Raw genomic sequence first — 24,944 nt, 5'->3', positions numbered from 1 at the left:
CACACAACACAAAGTCACCAAACAGTCCTTGATCTCAGTCTCTGCCTATCAGGAGTCCATATGTATTTACAAGCCACTCTATAAAACACCCTCTGTGCGTTTACTCCTCCACACCACTAGGGCAGTCATGAGCAGGGTGACCAGCACTGGCACTGCGATGAACGGGGCGAGGATGCCGATCGGCGGGTCGTGGAGGAGCCGGCCGGTCAGAGCGCAGTCGTGGAAGTAGATCCGATGGACGTGCATGAAGAAGCGGTCGACTATCTGATTGGGCCAGAAGCAGTCCAACCTCAAGGCTACCTGGAAGGTGCAGTTTTTTAGTCCCTCGTAGATCCTGCAGAGGGCGACAACACACAGTCAAAGACCCCCTAAATCATCAGGAAAAACTTCCATCCAACTCTCACATGAGCCAAGACAAATATCAAGTGTCATGAACCCATTCTTCTATGACGAACTTAGTAATCATTACGTTGGATCTGAGATTGAAATAGTCTCCCGTTGTGTCTTTGAAACGTCCTCTCAGAGTGGGCCCACAGCAGGGATTTTCTGTTGGAAGGGGGGAAAAAAAAGGCAAAGGAGCGTCTAGAATTACCAGTGGGCTTAACGCAGCTAAATATAACTGCTAGGTGGTGGAGGGCAGGGGAAATGGAGATGCATACCAACAGGCTTGCGCCCTCAGTACAGCCGTGGCCCGTCCATGCCAGGAGGGATTCTGTTCCGGATGGCCCGTCTGTTTAACTGCATAGCTGAAGGCCCAGTGGGCAAGTGGTCAGAGAGCCACTTAAAGGACAAGTCAACTCAACATTAAGGGTCTTATTTATAAGAAAAGTTGATTTCTGAGTCTCATTCCAAACTCAAAAACTGACACTTTAGGGTGACAGCCAACCCAACCCACATTCCCAAAGCATTTCAGGATCACGTCAGCTGTCGTCTAACAGAAGGTGAACGGGTTATCAAATATGTTCTTTTACCTTGAAATACGGCCAAATGTCTCTCTGGATTTTCCTTATTTACCATGTTTTTAGTTGCTAATCAATCAGGAAACGGTGAAATGCGGTTTACAGCACTTGTTGATGCTGAACACAGCGAAAAACAGCATCATGCTTGCATAATTAAGCTGCGGTTTTAAGGTGAAGCTACTGTCACAAGCATGTTGACACAAGTATGTGTTGAGCTACAACTCTGAGACTGGAGAGAGACTGGAGGGTTTTTATGGCTCTGATTAAAACAGTATGTGAGTGATGCCATCTTGATCTTTTTAAAAAAACATAATTTGTGTTTTATATCAAGCAAGTCCTGAAGTGAAGCTGCAAGCATGCATTGTATTTACACCCACACAGAGTGGTGCATTGAATGGAAACACAGATGTAAATAATTCTGACTCGGTCAAAAGTCGCAGAACTTGTTCCACATGCTATAGATGAAGATGTACACGCCCTCGTAATCAAACCTTTTAATCCTTCTCTTGTTGGCTTGGCAGACGATGTGGTTTGAATTGGGCGTTTCAGTATTTGTCTCTGTGTATGTTGATGTTTGGATCTCACCTGCATGACAACGTGGCTGTGGTGTAATCTGACTGCCGACAAGTGGACAAATTAAAAGTGGGGAAAAGCATTTACAAAAACAAAACACTCCACGTAATGGAGGGTTTTTAGTTTCAGAGATGTGTGGTTGTTTTTGAATAATCACAGGAGTAATTAAGCTTATTGTCCTTTACATATTATGAAGACCATCAGTGTTAACAGCTAAAGACAAAGTTTAGAGTGAATTTAAATATACATACAGTAGATGTGTTGAAAGTCAGCCAAAAGAATTGGATGATAGAAAGTTACAGCCCAGTAACCACGATAAAATGTTGGCATATAACATTTCAGCAAACTCTGATTTTTGACAAGATGTTGGGACATTTTTTGGTGGTTTGTGCAGCAACAAAACATCTATGAGAAGGTGAGACATTTTCCAGCCATCTTTGAAATGTCAGAACTGGGTCATTTTAATAATCCAGACATCCGAACATTTTCTGGCTGTGTTTGTGGCAACAAATTCTGGTATTTTTAACAAGATGGCGACACTTTCTGGCCGTCTTCCGGCGACAAACCAGCTATTTTTAAACGTTATGTTGGGACACTTTCCAGCTGTGTTTGTGGCCACAAGTTTTGGTATTTTTGACTAGGCGTTGGGGCATTTTTCGGCCATCTTTGAGGCAACAAAACTGGGTACTTTTAAAGAGACAACTTAACATTTTCCATCTGTCTTTGACGCAGCAAAACAGGTAACTGTAATAAGATGTGGGGCCATTTTTCAGGCTTGTTATAACCATGTATATTAAGTACTTTGTAGGAGTTTTATTTCATCTTTAAACAGTTATATATTAGCTTGCTCCCACCCACAAGCCTTAATCGTGTATTTATAGTCTGCTGGTTCATTTATCCATCGCTAAGCCAGACCTCAACGATGGCATCAAACGTCGTTGCTAGGAGTTTTGTGATGCAACTGCAACCCCTCGATGCGCCTGTACAAATCTTTTAAGATGGCTTACAACTGCACACTCAGACACAAACACACCCACACGCACGACGAGCACCACCACCAATTATGTGCTGCTGGACCAAGAGAGGACAGCGAGCCAGGAGGGAAATCACAGTTTTGACAGTAGCTTCTCGTGTGGGCCTCTCAGCTCCTTTCACCCTCCTGTCTGACTCATCCTCTGAGTGCCTGTGTTTGGGAAAGGACTGCTCCGAGACACCGACTAACACACACACTATATAGTGTGCGACAGATTAAAAGGCCGCGACCAAGTGAAGTGGAGTTGGTGATGGCCATCAGGCAACAGCCACGGAGGCAGTTTGAAGATGTGTCATCAGAGCAACATATTGTGGGCAGCATACGTTAAGGCAAAAAACATGATTCCTCCACAAACCACTAGTCCTGTATGGACAATGGGGAAAAATGATTATTTGATGTCGTGCTTTGTGCTTCATGTAATGCTTTTATGTATTTAAAGGAAAAGTTCACCCTGAAATCGGACATTTTGGAACCGGTTTTCAACTAGAACCAGTTCTTGATTCCCATCCCTATCATACCCCCTTTCGTCCAAGGTGGTTTGAGTGCGAGTCGGAGCCAGTACCGATTCTCTAACCAGTTCTTTGCGCTTCGACAGCCAAAGAACTGGTTTGAGGGTGCCACCAATACTTTGCTGGTCTAGAACAAAGAACCATTTACTGGGGGTGGGATTATTGTGACCAATGACCAACTAAAACCCTATGACCATACCAGTTCTTAGAGGGTTCGCAACCAACTCCGAACCAGCACTTGGTTTGCTTTGGTATTAGTAGCTTATTTTTTGCATGACCCAGTAGGTGAACTCACTCCATGGTGTCCGGCCAGCTGCACCACAGGCCCCGCTCCAGCCCTCCCATGTCAAACATGAACTTGGCGAGGCAGAAATCATTGATCTTACTCTCATAGAGTGCTCCGTTGCAGCCTGACACTGATGGAAGGACTTGGGCTAAAAAGGACAGGAGACAAAAAATGCATTAATCATGTCATAAATATGACACAGAGTTGACTGCATCTGGGTGATCATTTTATTTCAGTGACTGGGCAGCAAAACTTTGCATCATTGTAAAGATACAAAAGATTTAACAAAGCACCAAAGAGGTTATCTGCTGTGTTCAATTCTTGATAATTGGGAATATGTTTGTGCAACAAACAAGGTCATGTCCTGGCAATGGTTTTTCCTATTGGACCATTTCTTCCCTATTAGGCTGTTACTTTTGTTAAGAAAAGATTTTAATTTGCAGTCGGAGTCCCAATCCCATTTGTTTACTTCAGAGATGCGTGTAAACAGCCTCTTAACGTGGAGGCAGACCGGCGTCATCCCGCAGGACTCGGAACTCAATGTAACACCACTGAGCAGTACAGTAGGAGAGGGAGCTTAAGCTGGCGGAAAAGGGCCCCATGTGGAACGAACAGGTTGTTGTTACGATGGAGAAACATGGTGGATCTCGGTCTGCAGCGGCCTGATAAGGGCCAACCGTGTGCCCATTATGTTTGCTCTGTCTCAGCTGGCTCTCGAGGCTCTGAAACGCTCAAAGGAAGACTGAATGTGTTGACACGGGGATTTCAAAAAGAGATGCTACTGAAAGGAGAATGTGAAAAATGGACAAGACCCCTCACTGGTGCAGCACGCATCTTCAAACAGAGGCTTGTGGAGATTCGATAAAAACTAAAGTGAGGTGAAAAAGCATCAAACACTTGCAGAAACTGAGCATATAAATGGTAATTCTGCAAAAAAAATGAAGCGTCTATTAGCTTGTTTATCACCCACAGAGTTGTGAGGATGTTATGTTTCACCTGTTTGTCTGTTTGTTGGCAACAGCTCAGAGAGAAATCTGACATTCAGGCGTTCAAAGATGCCTTCCAACTTGGCTGCTAACCAGCATTGCATTCATATTTTCCAGGAAAAATCAAGGCAAACCATGACAGATGCTACAGCACTTTCTATCGACGTACTGCCTTCAAGTTTTTCCATATTTTTGGCTAAAGGAAACACCCATCAGTCTAGCAGGAATCATTAATTCTGCCTGCCTTTCCAGGACTTAATAGTTATGGATTTTCAGAAAGTGATGCTCATGAATATGACATGATCCATCGAGCTCAGATGTCACTCATGTTTAGCCAGCTGCTCTGGTGCTCAGCATGAGGGCCTAATTTTCACATTCTCCCATTCATGTCGGGCTTGAAGCAAAGCTCAGCGACAGTGGGTTTTCAAAAGCCCGTCTAGAGAGGAGTGTTGAAAGCATTCGCACATGTCAGATTCCTATTATACTGCATGCTCGTCCTTCATGGAAACATTTTACTGAATTGAGAGGTCGTATGAATCTGAGTTTCACGTCCATACCACTTGTCATGGGGAATACAATTTAGGATTGTAAGATCAAGATTTTACACACAACCACTGATAAAATATGATGCATTACTGTAGATCAAACGACCCAAAAGTATATTAAATTGTAACAGTCATCTGCAACACCACCACCAAAAGTTCATATAAAATTGCCTTTGGACAACCTGTAGGGGTGTAGAAAGACAATGTCCGAAGAAATTACAGTGATTGCTGAATGTTGAAAAGCTGACTCTGAACTGCATTGCTGGCTTCAAAAGTTGAATAATACCAATACTGAATGAAAGACATGTATACTTATAATACTCTGTAATACTACTTTCTCAAGTTAACGTTGCTGCTGTACTTTTAACTGTCAAGAGTATTTTGACAGCGTTAACTTTTTATTAAGTAAACAACAACAAAACTTTCTACGCCCCAGACCTTGCCCTCAGACTAAAAACATACAGATTGTAGACACATTCTGACGCTAAACTGCATTGCTGGCTTCAAAAGTTGAATAATACCAATAATGGATGAAAGACATTGAATGTTTTAAGGTTTGTTGAAAAGCTGACCAATGAATGGATGAATAATATAACACAATTAAACAATAAACCAGCCATGCAAAACAACAACAAACAAAATCAAAAATGGGATTTCTTTGAACTTATTTCTGAAATGTATGCTATTATACGTGTTTTAAGCTGCACTGTATACACACAAATACTTTCTACTCAGTTTAAATCTTTTCAAAGAATTTGAGGATTCAGTACCACAAACACTCACCTGCCACCAACAACACAAGTCCTGCTTTCAGGAGCGACACGCTCTCCAGAGCCATGCCGAACACCAACTCCAAGACGCTTTACACACTCTGCTCACTCCCTGGAGATCAACTGCACATATCTCATTCTTCCCCCAGTATTCTAACCAAAGCCACTGATTTATTCACCTCACCGCAACGTTAGAAATATATTAACTACAGCTCAACAAGGACCGTGCGTAAAAGCCCCCTTGACCTTCCACAGTGGCAGCCTCCTTCCCTCACCGCCGCCCTAATCATAGACGCTCTGCCTGTCATCTGATCCCCTTGTCCTGCTGCTTACAGCGTTGGAGCTGCTCGCAGGGGACAAAACAAAGTCAGACACCAAATTTAGTGTCGGTCTTAATGAAACCAGGGAGTCATGACAAGGAAAAATAACAATATTATGAAATGAAGCCCTAATTGAGAGTCATTTTATGCAATTATCAAAGCATAGTGGATAAATTAGATAAACTTGAATGAGTAAGAGTTGTAAAAAAATCCCAATTAATTCACACCGTATGTCATACGTTGAATATGAAAGCCAATTTTCTACAGAATAGGCCTTTAAATACGCAATTATCACAATTTATAATCTATCATTTGAATGCCATTTGCTCTAATTTGCACTATTATCACTGTACGATAACACATCATTACACTCATAAGCTTTTAATTAAATCCCCTTTGAGTCAAGTTTTGCCAATTACTTAAATATAATTTGTAATGGATTACTTGGAATACCCTCGTAACTGTCAGCTTTTGTCCTGTAAACATCCAATCAAAAAAAAATCTCACGCCGGACTCACACGGGGCCCCATTTCAGAGCACAAAGACACAATTCCCATTTCCATGTCACACTCGTATCAGAGCAAATCTTCATGCAGCTCGCTAATTGAATGTTTTATCTGCAGATTTCTGTACAGGAGCGGAGTGACAGTTCATTAGTATTCTCAAGGCTGCTCTGCGTTGTGCTGCCACCCAGTGAGGCTGCCTGTGCTGCTGCTGCTGTTGTGTGTGACTAATCTCATAGCTCAGATAAATGTTTTCATGCATCTCTTATGATATACTGTCGCGTGCAGACTGACAGACAGTGTAATTTCCCTCAGGTTCATGTTTTGGAGGGTAGATTTGTTTGTTCTGTTCGTTTTTTGGTCACACTTGAGGGACCTTGTAGACATTTCAGCATTGGTTTACATGGTTGCAAAAGGCATATTTAAATCAGGGGAACACAATGCTGATGTTAAGGGACTGTTTACAAGTTACTGGACTAGGTAGACGGGCTAAAGCGTATGTTTCTCTATATAAAAAAGAATGAACCTCACCGGTTTTCATTAGATTTTTCACCCTTCCCTTGAGTAAGAAAAAACAAACACCATTAATAATTGAAAACTGAAACTTTAAGATTCAAGAATAGTTTAAAATAAAAACTAGAATGAAAGTGTCGAGGATGTCTCACATCCTAGGAAAGAAGCTGCTGTGTAGTCTGGTGGAACGGCAGCGGACACTTCTGTATCTTTTGCCAGACGGCAGCAGGTAAACAAACTGAAACTTAATATTTAATTGGTTTACATTACAGTCAGGGCCGGATTAAATGTAAAGATTACACTAGGCAGACTGTATTCTTTGGGCCTCCCTATACAGACATTTTGAGATTTGGTAAAGAAACAAAATGACTAAAATGCCACGATTATTAATATGCTTATTAAGTTAGGTATATTTTTTTGCGTATCTATTGATATTTCAGTACTCAAAAGAGATTGGTTACTCATGTATTTGTAGGAAAAGTTGAGTATGCTTATAAAATTTATAAATGAATATATATGTGAACAATGAAAGTAAGTTTAGGATCCCAGATTATTTTAATATGTAAGATAATGGCCACCTATCGAACGTATACTCAAAACCAATATGGGGCTGCATATCACTAGAGTAACTGCTCACTGCTGCTAACTCTAGCTGCCATTAGCTACTTAGCTCAGTTAGCTGTGCGGCTTGCGGTCCTGACCGGGAGTTCGGAGAATCAGGGGAGTGTTGGTGTTTGCACCACTGGCACAGGAACGTTGGTCCAGAACAGGACATGGCTAGCTGGTTAGCATGCTAACATGTTATGTTATTCATGTTTGGTTCATTTTTTTATGTTTTCAACTAAAATTCTTACATATTGCACCGTTTAGTGTCTCTAAAGGGAAGAATAAAATAATACAATTTTGATTCAGGATGAGAAATTGTTAAATTACCTTCCTGTTCAAAAAGTTACTACAGCAAAAACAAAACCCTGTTTCCTTTGTCTGACACCACCAAATCATTTACATACAGTCCCTTACCTCTGGTAACTAGGCTTTAGAGTGTTCATAAGGACTTTTAAATGAATTCTCATTGTTATGAGCATAATATTGATGAAAAATACAAGCCCGAAATGTGATTTAATGTCCCTCAGGAGCTTCATGATTCATGCGAGCTGCAGAGAAAAAGCCTCAAACTTGAGTAATTCTCCCTGAACTCCCCTAGAGAGCAGCAGAGCACACTGAATGAGCCCCCTCCTTGGCACTGTGGGAACATATGAGGCATCACCTCGGTCCTTTTTTGCACCTCTTGCTGCCTGAGCTGTGGAGTCATTTTAGTTATAGAGCCAGTTTACACCCCGAGTTTTCACCTTACATGGATCACAAATCAATATCTCTTTGTCCTCGCCGATTTGCCAGCTGCTTTCATACTTTCACATCAGTCTACAAACGGAGCCAGAGAGCGGAATAGGGTACACTGGCTTGTAAAATGAGTGGCCCTGAAAATGGTATAGAGCTGCTGGAGCCCCATTAGACTGGCATCGTCAAAGTTTATAGGCTGTGGCTTCTAGTGGCGGATATTTGCAGAGGCTGACCAAGGAAACTTTTTCTGTAAGTCTACAACAGAAATGAAGCAAATGCTTTGTCTTTTAGCTGTAAAATAGCCAGTCTCCCTTTAAAAAATCTATATAATCTGTCTGTTTCTTGAATTTATCTCTCTAAATTATGAATACATTGCTCTGCAAAGACTACAAATTAAGTAATGAAGTTATGATGTGAATAAAAAAGTCACAGGTGGGCGATAAGGGCTCCACACCACCCAGCGGGGGCCAAAAAAACAAGAATCTGCTCCTGACAGGTGTATTGACAGCCGCGATGGAGCCAAATAGCCAATCAGGAGAGGTGATAAGTGAGGTGGGCGGACATCCAAAAAGAAAGAAAAAAAGAAAATACAAAACGCTCCTAATCTTTTGGGTGTGCGGTGTGATAGGCTGGAAGACGCGTCAATCACAGCGTGGAGGCGTGTTCGGACCCCCCCCACCCCTCCATCCCAGCACACACGCTCCTCCACCTCCCCCCCAACCCCCTCCCTCCCCCCCCTCCCAAGCCACCGGCGCTATGGCAGTGTGAGGAGTAAATGGCTCGGAGTGTCCGCGGTGGAAAGCGACCTAAACACTGGTCTGGGAACTGATAAACAAACACAACAAAAGCGCGGCGCGTAAAAGCTCTCCACGGCGCGCGGAAGCTGTGCCAGTTCTCCAAGAAGACTCCGACGGTTTTCTTCTTCTTTTTTTTTTTTCTACTTCTTCTTTTTTTCTTTTTGTTGCTTGTTTATTTTTGTGTGTGTGCCTGTGTGTGGTGGGAAAAAAAACCGAAGGATATCTCTCTTAATTGGACATGTGAGTTACGGGAGTTTAACAAGACGAGCAGCCCCGCTTTCTCCCTCAAAGATGAAGTTCCCCGCTTGCCTCCTCGTCACTTTGGTGGTGATCCGATCGAGTGCAGCGCAGTCAGGTGAGTGCTTGGATGCGCGTCTCATGCGCCTGGGTCAGAGTGATCAAGTGAGGGTCCGAACACCTCCTTAATGTTTGCGCAAATCCGCGCGTATGAGCAGAAATGTCTGATTTGGCTTGAATGGACACGATGGTTTCGCACCTGTCGTGTGTGTGTTTTTGCTTTACATCACTGGCGCAACTTAACACAACTTCACATGCAGCCACGCTGGATTTGAATCATCTCATGCAGACTCACACCTGCAGCGGGACCGTGAGATTGTGTTGTCGAGCCCTGCGTAAAAATCTCAAACTCCCCTCCTTTTGATTTGCTTTCACGCTTATTTGTGACACATTTTGATCGGACATCCACTTTAGTATTCTGCCAAAGTGTAATCTGTGCTCTGAATCCACTGAAAGACAGAGTATCTGTGGTGTTAGCGCAGCGCACACCAGCCCCGCACCATTATCTATTCACACTGCACCCTAAATATGAATGAATGCGCCATCGCTTTAATTTAATCCCCCTAAGCGGACACTGATAGACCGAGGACCGCGGCTATTTGAGCTGATTTATATGAATTGAGCCGGGCTGCACCAGTGGCACAGTTTCCATCCCCTTACTGTCTTTGAATAATTTAGACGCAGCTGATATACTGAGGGGCTGTATAGGCAGCGGGAAAACATCTCGCTTTCATCATTAGGACCCCTGTGGTGTCAGTCCCTGGACGAAAATCACTTTAATGTTCCTGCAATATTCCCATAAAGGCTTGTAACACGTCAATGCTACTGGATAGCCAATTAATAGAGAAGTTAATGATATTTTTATTTATGTGTGAGCGTTGGATTCCTCCTCTGGCACCCCTGTGGGGTATTTGCAGTTTGATATTTGCGCCTGCAACATGTAACATTTGGCTTTTACCACCTCCTGCGTGATATTTAGCTCAAGGTGCACCATAATCTCGCAAGCAAAATAGCAGATAGAGGCTTTGATGTTGAGAAATGCTGCTGTTGAACTTTTTTTCAATCAGCTTTTGTTCACAGGCTTATTGATCAATAAGAGCATATTCTGTTTGGTTTGGAGTTTGCTTTGGTAGTCAATCAAGACCATGAACGCACACACTTGCGCAGATCTTTCCCCTGCTTTGTGATGCCAGAATCTGCCTTCTTAATTGATATAATCAAGATCTGGCGTGGAGTGTCAGGAAGTTGGATGTTTCAGAGGTGAATGTGGCCGTCATCCAAACTCTCAGTGCCACGTATGAGATTCTAGGACGCTTTTCCTTCCCGCCTCCAAGGACAGGTCGAGTTCTGGCTCGATCTCTGCTGGTTTGTGGGGGAGTCGGAGAAACAAACACACACCAACTCCCCCGCTGGCCGTGGTGTGGATCTTGGATGGAAAAGGCGCTGAATGCTGCCTATTAAACAGGAGTGGATGGATGCACGGATGGATGGGTGACAGGCGGGGATGAATGGGGAGGAAGAAGTGGCACCCTCGCCGGTTTATTTATTCTCCATGCATACACTCCCATCCAAGATATTTGTGATGCAAATTCTGCCCAAGAATCTGAGCTATGCCTCTTGGGAAGTTCATTGTGTGTGTGTGTGTGTGTGGGTGTTTGTGGGTGAGGAGATATTTGTGTGCGATCTGTCCACTCTTTCACTTTAATCTCCCTCTACTTATTGTCGATCTGAAAATTCACGCCCGCCGCCGTATATCAAACACGTTTAAAAGGCGTACCGGGGTTGGAGCGAGTCAAGGCTGGAGATGTTCACCTCGCTGGTGTTTAACATGGTGATTGAATCTGTCAGTACGCTCCTGCTGCGAGACAAATGTCTGCAGCATTCCTGCCAGTCAGCTGCTCTGCTCTATACACTACTATCTCTGTATGTGTGTGTGTGTTTGTATGATGTACAGTGAGGCCACATGTGTGCCAAAAATGAAGGTTTTCCTGAGCAACTTGATTGATGATTTGCTGTATTCTGACAGACTCTTGGCAGTGTGAGAAAAATCTGTGTGGACGCTTCTGCAGACTCGTATTAATCTTGATTTTGATGCAAATGAAACATTACAAAAAAACCCTACGGATGCACTGAAGTGTTTATGAATTCTGTCGGAGGATGATCATCTTTCTTCTCCATCTTGGACTCGTGTTCACGAAGCAAAATCCTCAACTCCTGGAAGACAAACTGTACAAATACACTGTACGATGAAAGGTAGGGAAGGCGGTTCTGGTGAATAGTCGATTGTTGAGTTTCATTCCCTGGTCGCCAAATACAGATGCTTTGGGTTGGTGTTAGGCCCGAAATTCCTACCCAAAGCGTCAGTACTTACAGCGACTCAACAATCAAGTACTATTCTCCACAATCGGCCTCTCTACCTTCAAGCCAATCGTTCTTTGCCAAGTTTTCCAAACCATTCAGGCTTGAGGGAATAAGCTGTCTTCAGGTGGACAGTGGGGTTTGGGGTGCAACCCTATTGATTAATCAGACGATTAGTTTCTCAATTAATCGTCAAGAAGCTAATGAAGAATGCCAGATTCTCATGGTTTTTCACAGCCAATGATGATGCAACAATCAGCTTAATCTCATAAATAACAAAAAGGAACATCATTATGGCATTTTTACTTGGGAAAAAAAATCAATTATCAAAGTTGCTTAAAGGTCCTCTTGGTAAGATAGTTGGTTTTTAAGTTTTATTCCCAACTTGTCAAATAGTTGGTAGCCCTAACCCTAAAAAATCAGCTACCTTAAAACCTTTAGACCTTAAATAATCTTTTGGTCAACCAAGTGAGTAATGTAAGGCTGAAACCGATGTTGCACGGTTAATTGATCAATCGTATTGTCTATAAAATGTCAGAAAGTTGTGAAGAACTTATTTACTGTCATAAATGACAAAGAAAGGCACCAAGTTGTCACATTTAAGAAACTTGCACCAGCAACTGTTTGACATTTTTGCTTGGGAAATTTAATTATATTTTGATTGACTAATTGACGAAGCGTCGTAGCTCTGGATTACTGATTAGATCTTTGTAGCTGTCAGGGTTACTCGGCCCCAAAAATAGACATATCAGATGGCTGACAAATGGCAGCAACAGGTGAAGAAATTTGAATTTTCATTTCTCAGCCCTACATTCTTGATTTCACCTCCTTTCTTCAGTGAGCTGTGCTTAAAAGCTTTGGAAAACACTGGCAAGATCTGTCAAACTACTGCTTCCAAGGTCAAGAATGAATCATTAGTTAAACCATCCCTATGGTCTTTTGATTTGCCTTCGATGTCTTGAGAGGAGCGCAGCATTAGGGCTGCTGCTAATGATTATTTATTAGTTGTTTGGTCCTTAAAATGTCAGAAAAGGGCAATTAATCAGTGTTTCCCAAAGCCCAAGAACACGTCCTCAAATGTCTTTGTCCACAACCCAAAAGTATTCAGTTTATTGTCTGAAGGAGTAAAGAAACCCTAAACCCTAACATTTTTCTTTACTCTAATTTTATTCTATTTTGGAGTAAAAATGAATCTTCTTCAGGCCTAAATCCTTTGATTGCATCTCCGTTGAGGAAGACGGTAGTGTTGTAGTACTTGAGATCGGTCTTGGTCGCGAGACACACAGCTCTAATGTCGATTAAAAAATACGTCTTCTGTTGGTGTTTTCATGCAAATCTGGAACTTTCAGATACATTTTAGGTGTACCTATGGTTTACAGGTTCCACATTTTATTGAGTGTCGTACAGTGTGGGACTCGGGCTGGTCTTGGTCTTGACTTGGTCTCAACCCCTCAAAGTCTTGGTCTTGTTTCGGTCTCGATACAGTCTGGTCTTGGTCATGACTTTGCCTCGGTTTAGGTGGTCTTGACTCCAACACAGGAAGATGGTGAGATGCGGTTGAAAGCTCAAAATCTGTCCAACTACTGTTTCCAAGGTCAAGAATGAACCTAGTTTTTCTGGATGGTTTGTTTGAGAGTTTGTTTGTAAAGAGAAATTCGAAGTCTTTAGAAAGAATTCACCAAAATGCCAAATCAAAGATGATGACATTCTCTTGAACATCCTCTGCATACCTTGACGGGGTGAATCTTTTGGTATTCAACTCGTGAGGAATGGATCTTTCTTTATGTTTTTGATGGAGGCAAAAAACAAAAAAAAATCCTCACCTTTCGCAACCCTCTAAACAGAGCTCACTCCAGTTATTTCACCAGCCTGTATTTAGCTGTCGGTTTCGTTGCATCCCTCAAACATTTCAATCGCCCTAGCTCGAGTGTGTATGGCAATCCGCTGCATTCGCACGTGTGTGTGTGTGTTTGGGTGACATTTAAAGACGTGCTCTCCTGTGAAATGGCTGGGGGGGAAGGTGGGGGGGAGGTGGCGGGGAAAGGAAACCCACTGAATGCCAGTATCAAATTACTGGGCGTCTGTCAGCTGGCACACACGGAGCCACGGAGCTGGCCGAGGCTTTGTAGAAGACTGACGGAAATGAGAATTTACTACAAGCTAATTAAGCTTTTTTTGATAGCATCAGTCTAGACCGCGAGCCCTTTATTTGACAGCATGAGAGATGAGTGGGGGTAGTGATGGAATTCAATCTTGCTCTAAATTAGTCAACATTGCTATCATAACTAGATATCTGCCAGGCTTTAACCCGTGCCAGGCCTGGGCTGGATGTTACTCAAATATGCTGTGATCGTTCCTGACGAGCCGATGGAGACGCTTTCTGTCAGCGTCTTCCGGTGAACGAGCCGGCGAGAAGGAGGGTAAAATATGTCTGTTTGCACAAAAGAATAATAATTGCAGTTCAGTGAGGGTGACATTGAGGTGTGGGCTGTTATTTGCTCCCTCTGTCACAACTGGACAGTCTCAGTGGGCCGTAAAGGGAAGCCTTACAAATGATGTGACGCGTGGGGGTGATGGAACGCTTTTCCAAGGCCTGAGACAGCACTACGCTACCCCTCTGGTGGCGCTCAGATTATTATCCGCACGGGCCGAACAAAGATGACGCTGTTCCCTCTCTTGGGAAAAATTGTCTTTTTGTCTTCCCTTCCGAAGCGTTCGAAAGCAATACCGCAACGTCACGAGTCTGCTCGCTGACATTTTGTTCGCCGCCGGCTGTACAGAGGGGCTTCTGTTCTTCCGAGTTTGCGAGCCACCCAAATATTTACATGCGGAATCACAACTGCACAGCATGGGAAGGAAAACATCCAAGGCGCGGGTGCAAAATAGCGGCTTTATTGGCCTCTGTAATCATCCCAGAGGCTTCTCAGTCCCTCGCCGTCTCTGGCGCTGTGTTTGTGTGCTTGGCAGGACAGACTTTTGAACCCCCCCGTGCCTTTGCTGCCTAATGATGAGCAGGGTTGGCTTTGGTTGTGCCGAGGCGTCCGGTGCCAACTCCTAGTGCGAGTTAGATTGGCTAGTCGGAGGCTGGAAGCCTGGCACAGATGTCCCCTTTCAGGAGGACTGAGATCTCACTCCTACACAGAAAAACACAGTCCACCCATGCACAGGGATTTACTTTAGACACCCTCGAATCTACATGCCCTCTTTTAATTTCTTTCAGCGTGCTGGTTCTGCTCGAGTCTCGCTGTTTGTTCATCTCGAAGTTCACGGGTGAAAGGGCAGCGGAAGCCTTGTTTAGTGGGCTTCAAGTGCGCTCATTGTTTGCTTTCGGTACAAATCTACTTTCAGTGGTTTGTGCTGCTTTTACACACACACAGACACACACACACAGTGCGAGCGAGGCATGGCCGAGGAGGAAAAGAAAGGACAGGAAAGACAGAGGAATCTTTTTTTTTTTTTTCTCATTCCTCCCCCTCTTCTGTTTCTTCTAGTCCACTGGAGGGTTTGTTCGGCCCGCCACTTGTAATTCCACTCAGAGACAAATGCCTCCATCCTGCGTCTGAGGGGCTTCCTACACACACACACAACACACACACACATTCACACAGATCTTTCCTAGCAGTACTGGCTGGCTCACTTCAGAGCTTCTCCTCTCGTCTAAAAAGCCTTCTTTTACTTATTTCATTAACTCCCCTCCATTTTCCTTTCTCCCGCATTTGTCGCCTCTTTTCCTTTTTCTGTATCTGTTTCCTCATCTCGCCCTCGCACACCTTGTCTCCCCCCTCGTTCTCATCCATTAACATCTCCATCGCGTTTCTGTTTTATTCCCCCGCTTCATCTTTCACTGCCTCCGCTTTTGTCCTTCCCTCTCTTCCTTCCTTCCTCCTTCCTTTCCTCTCGCACACATATCAGCACACACATGAACACACACTCCTCCCTCCGTCTTTCGTTAGCCGTGTGTGTGTGCGAGGCTGTCACAGAGCATACAGGGAGAATGGAAAACAGCTCTTTTTTTTCCCCTCCCCGCTTTAATTACGACACGCAATTTGTTTTCGCGGACAACACGCTGTCGGCAGCTCCTTACACCACTCAAACTGTCATTTACATGCTTACACGCATGTATCTGTTAATGTGCGTGTGTGTGTTTATTTCTTAAACCCTGTGGAGCGGGCTTCGGATGTTGATTCTCTGTCAAGACTTTGGTTTATACCCACTTTCGACAGTGTTGGAGAACAGACCGAAATCATCATCTGTGTCGCAACTGATTGTCCCTTGAGAAGATTTGTTGCACGTCTAAAGCTAAATACTAATTAATTCTTAATTGAATTACTCAAGTCTGCAGTTTCAAGTTATAGATCTATTAAAATTGCAAAACTTGAGAGACTATTTTGATCTTCCTGTGACAGATTTTAGGAAATTCATGTCACTCTAAATGCTGATGGACTGAAATTAATGAAAACGTTAATTAATAATAATTGGTTGTCATCAACATAATCATTCAATTTAATTAAAGACGACTACGATAAGGCAATAATAAGCATCTTGACCATTTTCCTGACTATTTTCTTCCAGTTTAAGTTTTTGCGATGATGCTACACCTCAACAGTTATTTGAACTCTTAAAGGAGGCATATTATGCTATTTGTATAACAGGTTTACATGCTGTAGTGCTCAAAAAACACATCCGTTTTCTCATACTCTCTAGTATTTCAGCACCGTATTCCCCCTCTGTCAGAAACACCCTGTTTTAGCTCCTGTCTCTTTAAGGCCTCCTTTTATTGGTCGGCTCACACATGCCTGAGCCTTCACCGCTAACAACAACAGAGTAGCTGTGCTAAATCAATCCTCATGTGCCAACCTAGCCGCTAGGCATTAATTATGCAGATCTGTGTCTCCATGATGTAGCGTGATGTCATAAAGTAATGGAATTAAAGGCGGGACTACTGACGAGGCGTTTGAGGAGCCGTGTTTTCTGTGGGAGAGAGGAGCTTCTTGCAAGTCCTTTTACCTGCACATAAAACACTGAAGAAAAGGGAGAAAACAAAGAAAATATCTAAATATATATTTGCTAAAACACTCTGTAAGACTGAGAGGAAATTCAGAGTTGCTGTGATGATTATCTGTGGAAGTCTTGCATTACACGCCTCATCATTTGATGCATTACTAATGTTGTTTGTTGGCCATGTGGGACACCACAACAAGCTTGTCACAATATTGACATAGCATCACATGAAATCATCATCGCTAACATGTTAGCAAACTAATTTGGTCCTATCCAGAACACACAGAGAAACATGAGCAGTCATTAGGAGTCATGTTTCTGGCCACCTGGTTCGTGTAGGTCCAATATTCATACTCCTTTTAGCTCTGTTTTTGGTCTCCACCAATAAAAAATATATTTGGCTCTTTAGCTGCTAGCTAAGAGATGCTTAAATTCTCCATGAGACTGGGAGATAAAGCATTGTTGGATTCATATTTCTCTGTGGAAGTCATTACACGCCTTGTCATTTGATGCATTATTAATGTAAAAATACTCAACAGTGCAACTTGAAGATATTTTATGCTAGCTGTAGGATTAGCATAAGGTTAAAGTCAGGGCAGGAGTGAAGGTTTGAAGTGAAGGATTGATCTGCCTTCTAAGACAAATGTATGCGTGCACATTTTGTGTATCTGTGCCTGTGTATACAAGCGTTGGCAGTGGATTTACATTTGCAGTGCCGAGCTCGGGCACGAGGCCAATGCAGGAAGTGGGACAGCGTTCAGCTTCCCTTTGATTGGCAGCACTTCTTTGGCGAGGCAGGATCAAGTGCCGTCGACTCGGCCTTTGACGACGAGCCCGGGCTTTTTCTTCTTGTTCCTTCTTTCACTTTCGTCCCCCCCCTTGCTTTCTGTTCTGCCTCTCAGCGCGGCACAATGGAGGGCATTAAAATCACAATAGAATTTTTTTTTTCCCTCCCTGTAACCTTGACAAAGCCCTGCGTTTTAATGAAAGTGTGTGAAAGGAGAAATGATCACTGGTCTCTAATCCCTCATCTGTGCGCGTGTCGATCCGCCAACTCGACCCGGACTAGTAGATTTATGTCTTCACCTCTGTTGCATTGTCTCTCGCTCTTTATCTCTCTCTCTCTCGTGTGTGTGATGTCATTGTACATACTCATACACACACCTTGACACACCGACTCGTCTGTCTCGCGGCTGCGTCTTACGGTGGTTAAAAAGCCGCTATTTTGGATGTGTTGCGTTAGTTTACTCCCTCCCTCTCTGTGTGCATGCTTGTGTGTTTGTGTGTGTGTGTGTGTGTGTAGTCATGCCCGCCTGGCGTATTGTGTGTGAACTAATCCCTGTTAAGATATTCACGGCAGCTAATCTGTTTAATTACACTACAAATTAAGGATATTTACTGTTCCAAGACTTTTATGCGACACCCGCTTTAATCAGGGCCTTAATCTGTCTGGCACTGTGCGAGTGTGTATCACTCTGTGTGTGTGTGTGTGTGTGTGCGTGATTGATACTCTGTATGCTTAGACATGTGCGCCTTTGTGTCTATTAGGCTATTTCTGCCACAGAAACCTCTCTGTTTCAATTCTTTTTCTGAATGTTTGCCCACAATAAGAGAAGGAAAAGAAAAAAAAAAAAGGAGATTATTGTATTTTTCCAGTTGTCGTCATGGCAGAAAGAGCCACCGTTTTACAAGGATTAAAATGTAATATCTGTGAGATGATGTTAGAGTATTTAAAGGACACAAACCCAGATCCACAAGGGGTATCGCTCTCCGCCATTCAAACTCATGTTCGGCTTATTCTACAAGATTAAAACTGTGTTCGAGCCATGGAAACATGCTGTGTTCTCTATCAAGGGCAAATAATGTAGCCGAGCATGCACGTACACATGTAGTACAGCATTTATGTGAATGCAATATCTTTAACGTCTCCACATTTGTCAGTTGGGAGGATTTCTGCTGCTCATTGTGCCTCCAAATGATCGATTTTTGAGTGGCTCGTTCAAGAAAATGCAATCATTTGCAACCATTTTGTGTTATCTTTTAAATAAATTGTGGTAACAGTCAAAGATTTCACACTAGCTGGAGAAATCGTGGTACTTACTGATGAAACTGACATGTAATAAGTTCAAGTTGGAGCAAGAACGAGGTCAGGAATCTCAGGAAAGGTCAAGAAAGTCAAATCTGTAATCCCTGAGTGTGGTCTGTAAGGTAACGTTAGTGCTTCATTTCATGGTATTTTCAAGCCTGAAAGCTTCATAAATCATGTAGTTTTTGAGACTTTGAGATATCGCACATCCAGGGGGAGGAACACAAGTTCTGGGGAAACAATTTCTCCTCACATAACCCACAAAGAAATTTACTTTCACGAATTGAGGCTTAAAGCGGCACTATGTAGTTTTGGAGAGGAAATTCAAACTCAGAATTTTAGTATTTACAATATTAAGGAGGTAAAAATACAAACTCTTTATTTATTTTTTTCCATAACCGAATAAACCAGCTGTTCTCAGAGGAAAATGAACACTGTTTGAAGCTAGAAAGGTGGCAGGGTCCGCCACATATAAACAAAGTCAAACAGCATGAAATGGTTCATTTGATGAAGTGAGTTTGTTTATTGTGTTTGTTAAAAAAGGCCAATGAATTTCTTTCTTTTCTGATTAAAATTTCACCTTCCAAACTACACAGCGCACCTTGCATTTTAATTGGACTTTGGCTGATGAAACGGTTCTGAAATCAAATGCCGTTATGTGTTAAACTGCAGTGATTGGTAAAATGTGCAGAATTCTTCTAGTGTGGCAGTTTCTGGTGCAAAAGAGCTCCAGGTGTTGTGATGTTTAGTCACATCTGGGCTGGTTTGTCTTCATTTTGTTTTGTTTTTATATCAGATGGCGTCTATGTTTATGTACGTGTGTGTGTGTGTGCTTGTTTTTGTTGACTATTGGGGACCGTGAAATAAACACTGACCATGTCAGGACCAATAGTCTTCATGGGGACCAAAGACGGGTCCTAATGTGGCAGAACGTGATTTCAGAGGTGTTGGTTAAGTTTATGGGTAGGGTATGAATTGAGGTTAGGTTAAGGCTAGGGTTAGGATTAGGGTAAGGGTTCTGGTTCGGCAAACCTGTGTGTATGTGTGTGTTGGGTGTTGGCTGATTACTGGATCCAATATTCAGTTTTTCTGTTCGGGTTAGGGGTAGTTTCTTTACTCTTGCATCTGCCTCTCACTCAGTATCCCACCCACAACACTATCTTATTGGTTACACATCAGGAGTAAAAGCTTATCAACACTGGATCATCTGAATCTGCAAAGTAACTAGTAACTAGAGTTATCAAATACATTTAGTGGAGTTAAAAGTACAATATTTGCCTCCAAAATGTCGTGGATTTAAAGTATAAAGCAGGTGAAAAAGTACATCAAAATTGTATATGAATACAGTACCTGAGTAGTTGTACTTACTACTCACTTTTTGATAATAACCAACTTTTAATCACAATTTTGTGCATATTAGCTCCCGTGACAGGCTTTCATGTGTTTATGTACAGTACTTGCAAAATCCATTTGTACTGTATGAGTAAGAGGTTGTGTGTGTGTGTGTGTGTGTGTGTGTGTTCAGACGGGGCACGTTGTCCTTTTTAAACGGCCCCTTCTGCGATGGTGACCTGTAATAAATGAGTGGGCGCGAGAAAGTGGCAGCCGTGACAGCTGACTGGGGAGGGAGGGAATAGAGAGAGAAGAGAGAGGGAGAGGAAGAGGTGGAGGTGTGTGTGTGTCTGTGTGTGTGGTGGAGAGGAGAGTGTGTTAGGGAAGACAAAGCGAGACAAAGAGATGGAAAGTCTCTGAGGATAGATAAGGAGGGAGCATGAGAGGATGAGGGGAAGACAATGGAAAGGGCGATAGTGAGGGATTGTGGGTCGTTCGACGCGGAACAATACCTTGACCAGAGGTGGGGACTCTTCTTTCTATGCTGCCACTTGTTCCTCTTACCCTCATTACCTCCACCCACCCTCCACCCTCCCCCTGCCTTTTTTTTTTTTTTTTGTCTCTCTGAAGTCACCTTGCAGTCCAGTAGAAATATGGCCGCTCCTTCGGCGGGTTTAAAGGTACATAAAACTCGTGGAGGAGAAAACCTTGGCCGGGCTTCGCTGTAATTGTGTATGTGTGTGTGAAGGTGAGTCACCTTCAGCGCCAAGAAAGATGAGGGAGCGCTGGATAGAGTGCACTTATAAGAATCTGTTTGTGCATTTTCTATGGTTTTGAGCGTCGGCTCATTAATTTGTCTCCGGCTGAGAGGCAAAAACACACACACACACGCTCGCGCACACACCTGAGTGCTCCCCTGCGTCGTACCTTTACCAGTTGCTCGGCGGCGGAGCGCTTTCGGCAAGGTGAAAGCGAGCTGATGGTGGGTCATTTACAAGATGGGAGACAGGGAGAGAAAAGCAGGAGAGGTGGTCTAATTTCAGCTGAGGAAGGAAGAGATGTGTGTGTGTGTGGTTACAGTGTGTGTGTGTGTGTGTCCAGCAGAGGTTAAGGTGGAGTGAGAGAGACAGTGTGTTGTCTCTGAGGAGTACAGCTATCACCGCTGCTGAACGCTCCAATTAATCAGCCCGGGCCACACAGGCACTCACTGTGTGTGTGTGTGTGTGTGTGTGTGTGTGAGGGTGTATCAAGTATCTATTGTGTGATTGCAAAGTGTGTCAAGATATATATTTGCATCAGTAGGATGCATCACACACACACACACACACATACAGCCTTGTTTTGTCTTGTCTCCATGGATAATGCTAATGGGGTCACACATGTGTTGGTTTGTACCTGAAGACAAAAAAATACAATGCGTGTGTTCGCGCGTATGCTTGTTTGTTTCCGACCATGTGTCCTTCAGTGAAATATCACACTCGTCTAATTTGCATTGGCAAATATACATTGGTTTTAAGGGAATTGCCGAGTGGATTATGCACAGATCTACAAACTGCTCCCTGCCAGAACAAAACGTTGACGCTCATCATATCCTTATGCAAAACATTCATTCATTATTCATTCATTTTCCCTAAAATACTGTATCTTCCCCTGACAACTAAGGCCTGAATAATACAGCAATAATGTGCTACCTGAGAAAACAATAAAAACAACCCTTTCTTTCAGTAAAACCAAGGTGCTGCTGAAATGTACATTTTGAGCAACCATACAATGACTTTGCTTAAATCAAATACAGTCTAAGATTGGATAAATGTCCAAATATGGTTAAAGGTGCTTTACTTCAAACAAATAGGGGGCAGCATATCACCAGAGTGAGCGCTAACTGCTGCTAACTGAGTTAACCAGCTAACCGCAACTACAGTTAGTTGGAGTGGTGTTATGAAAAGGACAAGCCAGGGCTTAACAGGGTTAGCATGCTAATGCTACATATACTGTACATAAATACATACACAAATATGAATTTGGTATGTTAAAACTTATATTTCTTCACATTCTGTCGATTAATTTAAGGTATTTTTTATGTTTTAAACTAACATTCGTACATATTGCACCTATAGGGACATGCACACAAAAAAACACATCAATGGTTTGATGCTCATAATTTTTACGATAACAATCTCCAAATGTATCCGCTTACTAGTGCTAACTGTAGCTGCTGTTAGCTAGTAAGCCCAATTAACTGGGCAGCTAGCGAGTGGTCGTATTAGCTGACTTTGCCTTTGACTATCATCTCTTGAGGTACAAAGTGGCTAGGGGCTAGCTGGTTAGCATGCTTATGTCAATAAATGTCTTTAGCAGAAATTTTTTTCACATTCTGTTGATAGTTTTAGTTATCTTGCACCTTTTAAGGGAATAAAACAGGCAATAGGAAAATCCTGAGATCAAATGATATGATACGTTTTATTTAATTGCCCTCCAGAAAGACATTTAATGTAAGTGTTTTCTTCTCTGATGCCCATATCAGTAGAAAAACCTTTCATTTGTTCCTTGTTGCATATCACTGTTGAAATAACACGATGTCCTCAGCCCTCTGTGGACTGGCTCTATCATTACATCACACTTTTTCCTCCAAAATAGTATTTGGCAAAGGAAATTAGTAGCATATAGTGTAATGTATTTCACTGACAGGGTTATTAATTTAGGATGGCATCTAATTAGTGAAATAGTCACAGATTAATCATCTTTCTTTTCAGGTAATCGATTGCCCAGAGCGCCAGTTGAAGTCCTCAGATTGCTTGTTGTTGGCCTAAAACAGCCTATAAAACAAAGATATAAAGTTTATGATGAAATATATGTGTGAAAGATCGCTCCTTGATAAATAACTTAAATTAATTTGTTGATTGACATTTTGGGCAGCCGACCATTCATTTATCCAAAGACGTCATTGTTTCAATGACTGAAAATATTCAAGCTAAGGTATAAGAGCAAAAACAAGAGAGAAAATATTGCAATCAAGACAACTTCACTCAAGTAAAACCTCTTGATAATAAAATACTTGAACTGCTGCAATGTTTTCAGTTCCCAGGTTCATTCCGAGTCCATTAAATTCCAGAGTGGCTGCTGGTATTCATGTGTTTTCCTGCTGATAAGCACTATGAGAAAATACAGAGGGGAGTATGAAAGACAGACAGGGAGACATTTAGAAAGCCGGAGATAAATACAGGGGCTGATAGAGTCGAAAATACACGTGGTTTCATCGTCCGGCGCTACAGACGGCGCTTCATGCCGTCACGCTGCTGCCCTCTGCGAGCTTGTGTTCCGCTCGAAAATGAAATTCTCAAAAGGCTTTCACTCCCTTGAAATCATGTTTCAACTGCAGGGCAGTGGGCCATACAAACAGGTTCACTCACAGAACTCATTGTTGAGGTCTGTCAGAGCTCTTTGTCTGGTATTATAGACTTGCTTTTAGAGGTTTTTCCAGCGGAGAAAATACTATAAATCCAATTAGGCAAAAAATAAGATTCCTGCTCATCAGTCGGTATTTTGCGAAGCGAGACAGAAATGTCTGTTATTTGTTGACTTTCTGGGGATGTATGTGGATTTGTAGACTTCTCAGAGTCTGTTATAATGCAGATGTCAGACGCTTCAAAGTCCGCCTCCAGTCAAAAATGTGTTTTTCGTCTTGTTACTACAGTTTAATGTTTGAGCTTCACTGTGTAGAATGAGGTCTGTGTGGTGTTTGACACTGGAGGGCTTTTTTTTTTTACATTCATCTGCTCAAAGTGTACATTTTATTTGTGCTCATTGAAAATCTTATTTGAAGAGGCGGGCCTATGAGCATGATTTTGACATCATGAATAGTTTGCAAGCCAATCCTGGTTGAATATTTAGTTTACACAAGTGTGATGTGAAAACTTGAAACACCAGTGCACAAACGCTTAGAATTGACTTTACATTGATTAAGAAGATATCCTTCTTTTTATCCGGATCCACATCAAAGGTTAATGGGGTCTATTCTGGGCCGTAACCCATCCTCGATCCAAGTTTGGCGGAAATCCGTTTAATTGTTTTTGTGTAACTCTGCTGACAAACCAACAGACACAAGTGAAAACAAAACCTTCTCGTGGAGGTTATAAAAAGACAAAGTTGTAATCCTGAAGGTCTCGTTTGATTTGGCAACACAAAATTACTGACGGAAAATGCAAAAATAAATGTTAAGTAACAAATACATGTTTCCTGTGACTTCCTTCACAATAAAAGCCGAGTAAATGCTTTTAATGTGAAGCCGGCAGGAGGAAATGTTAAGTAAGCATTAGCAAAAACGTAATACGGTTCATGTATGTTTATTTGATTTTTCAGGAACAATGCACATTGATCAGCATCTCTCTAAATGAGCCAGTGTTAGCCAAATGGCTAACAAAGCCAAAAGGCTAACACTTTGGCTAACACTGTACAGTGTAAAGATAACAAACAATGAACAATGAGGCTAATGTCAGATTCCAGCCTTGTTTGATTTGGCGACACAGATGATAACTGAATGTTAAGTAAGAAATAAGTTGTGTTTCCTGTAAATTCCTTCACAATAAAAGCCAGCTGAATGCTTTTAATATGACGCAGCAGCAGGAGGAAATGTTTAGCATGCATCGTTTTTAGGGACAATGCACATGGATCAATATCTTTCTAAATGAGCCAGTGTTAGCCAAAATGTTAGTCAAAGTGTTAGCCTAAATGCTAA

At 42.5% G+C, this 24,944-nt stretch overlaps 2 protein-coding genes across 2 annotated transcripts in view; one reads left to right on the top strand and one right to left on the bottom strand.

Annotated features, from left to right (window-relative positions):
• Positions 1-78: 78 nt before the first annotated feature.
• On the bottom strand, positions 79-5,729 carry LOC140992376 (receptor activity-modifying protein 1-like). The gene is made up of 3 exons (XM_073462690.1): positions 5,675-5,729; positions 3,370-3,508; positions 79-334 (listed from the first exon to the last, which is right to left on the bottom strand). The coding sequence occupies exons 1-3, from the start codon at positions 5,727-5,729 to the stop codon at positions 79-81; spliced, it is 450 nt and encodes a 149-aa protein (XP_073318791.1).
• Positions 5,730-9,173: 3,444 nt separating this feature from the next.
• The window catches only part of LOC140992385 (receptor tyrosine-protein kinase erbB-4-like), a 295,571-nt gene continuing 279,800 nt past the window's right edge, over positions 9,174-24,944 (top strand). Inside the window, exon 1 of the mRNA XM_073462698.1 lies at positions 9,174-9,490. Coding sequence (XP_073318799.1) covers positions 9,427-9,490 — 64 coding nt within the window. The 5' untranslated portion in view covers positions 9,174-9,426. The remainder of the gene's footprint in view (positions 9,491-24,944) is intronic.

This window comes from Pagrus major, chromosome 24 (assembly GCF_040436345.1).
Source record: "Pagrus major chromosome 24, Pma_NU_1.0".
NCBI lineage: Eukaryota > Metazoa > Chordata > Actinopteri > Spariformes > Sparidae > Pagrus > Pagrus major.
Note: the sequence above shows the minus strand (reverse complement) of the source record. Positions and strands in the feature narration are given on the sequence as shown.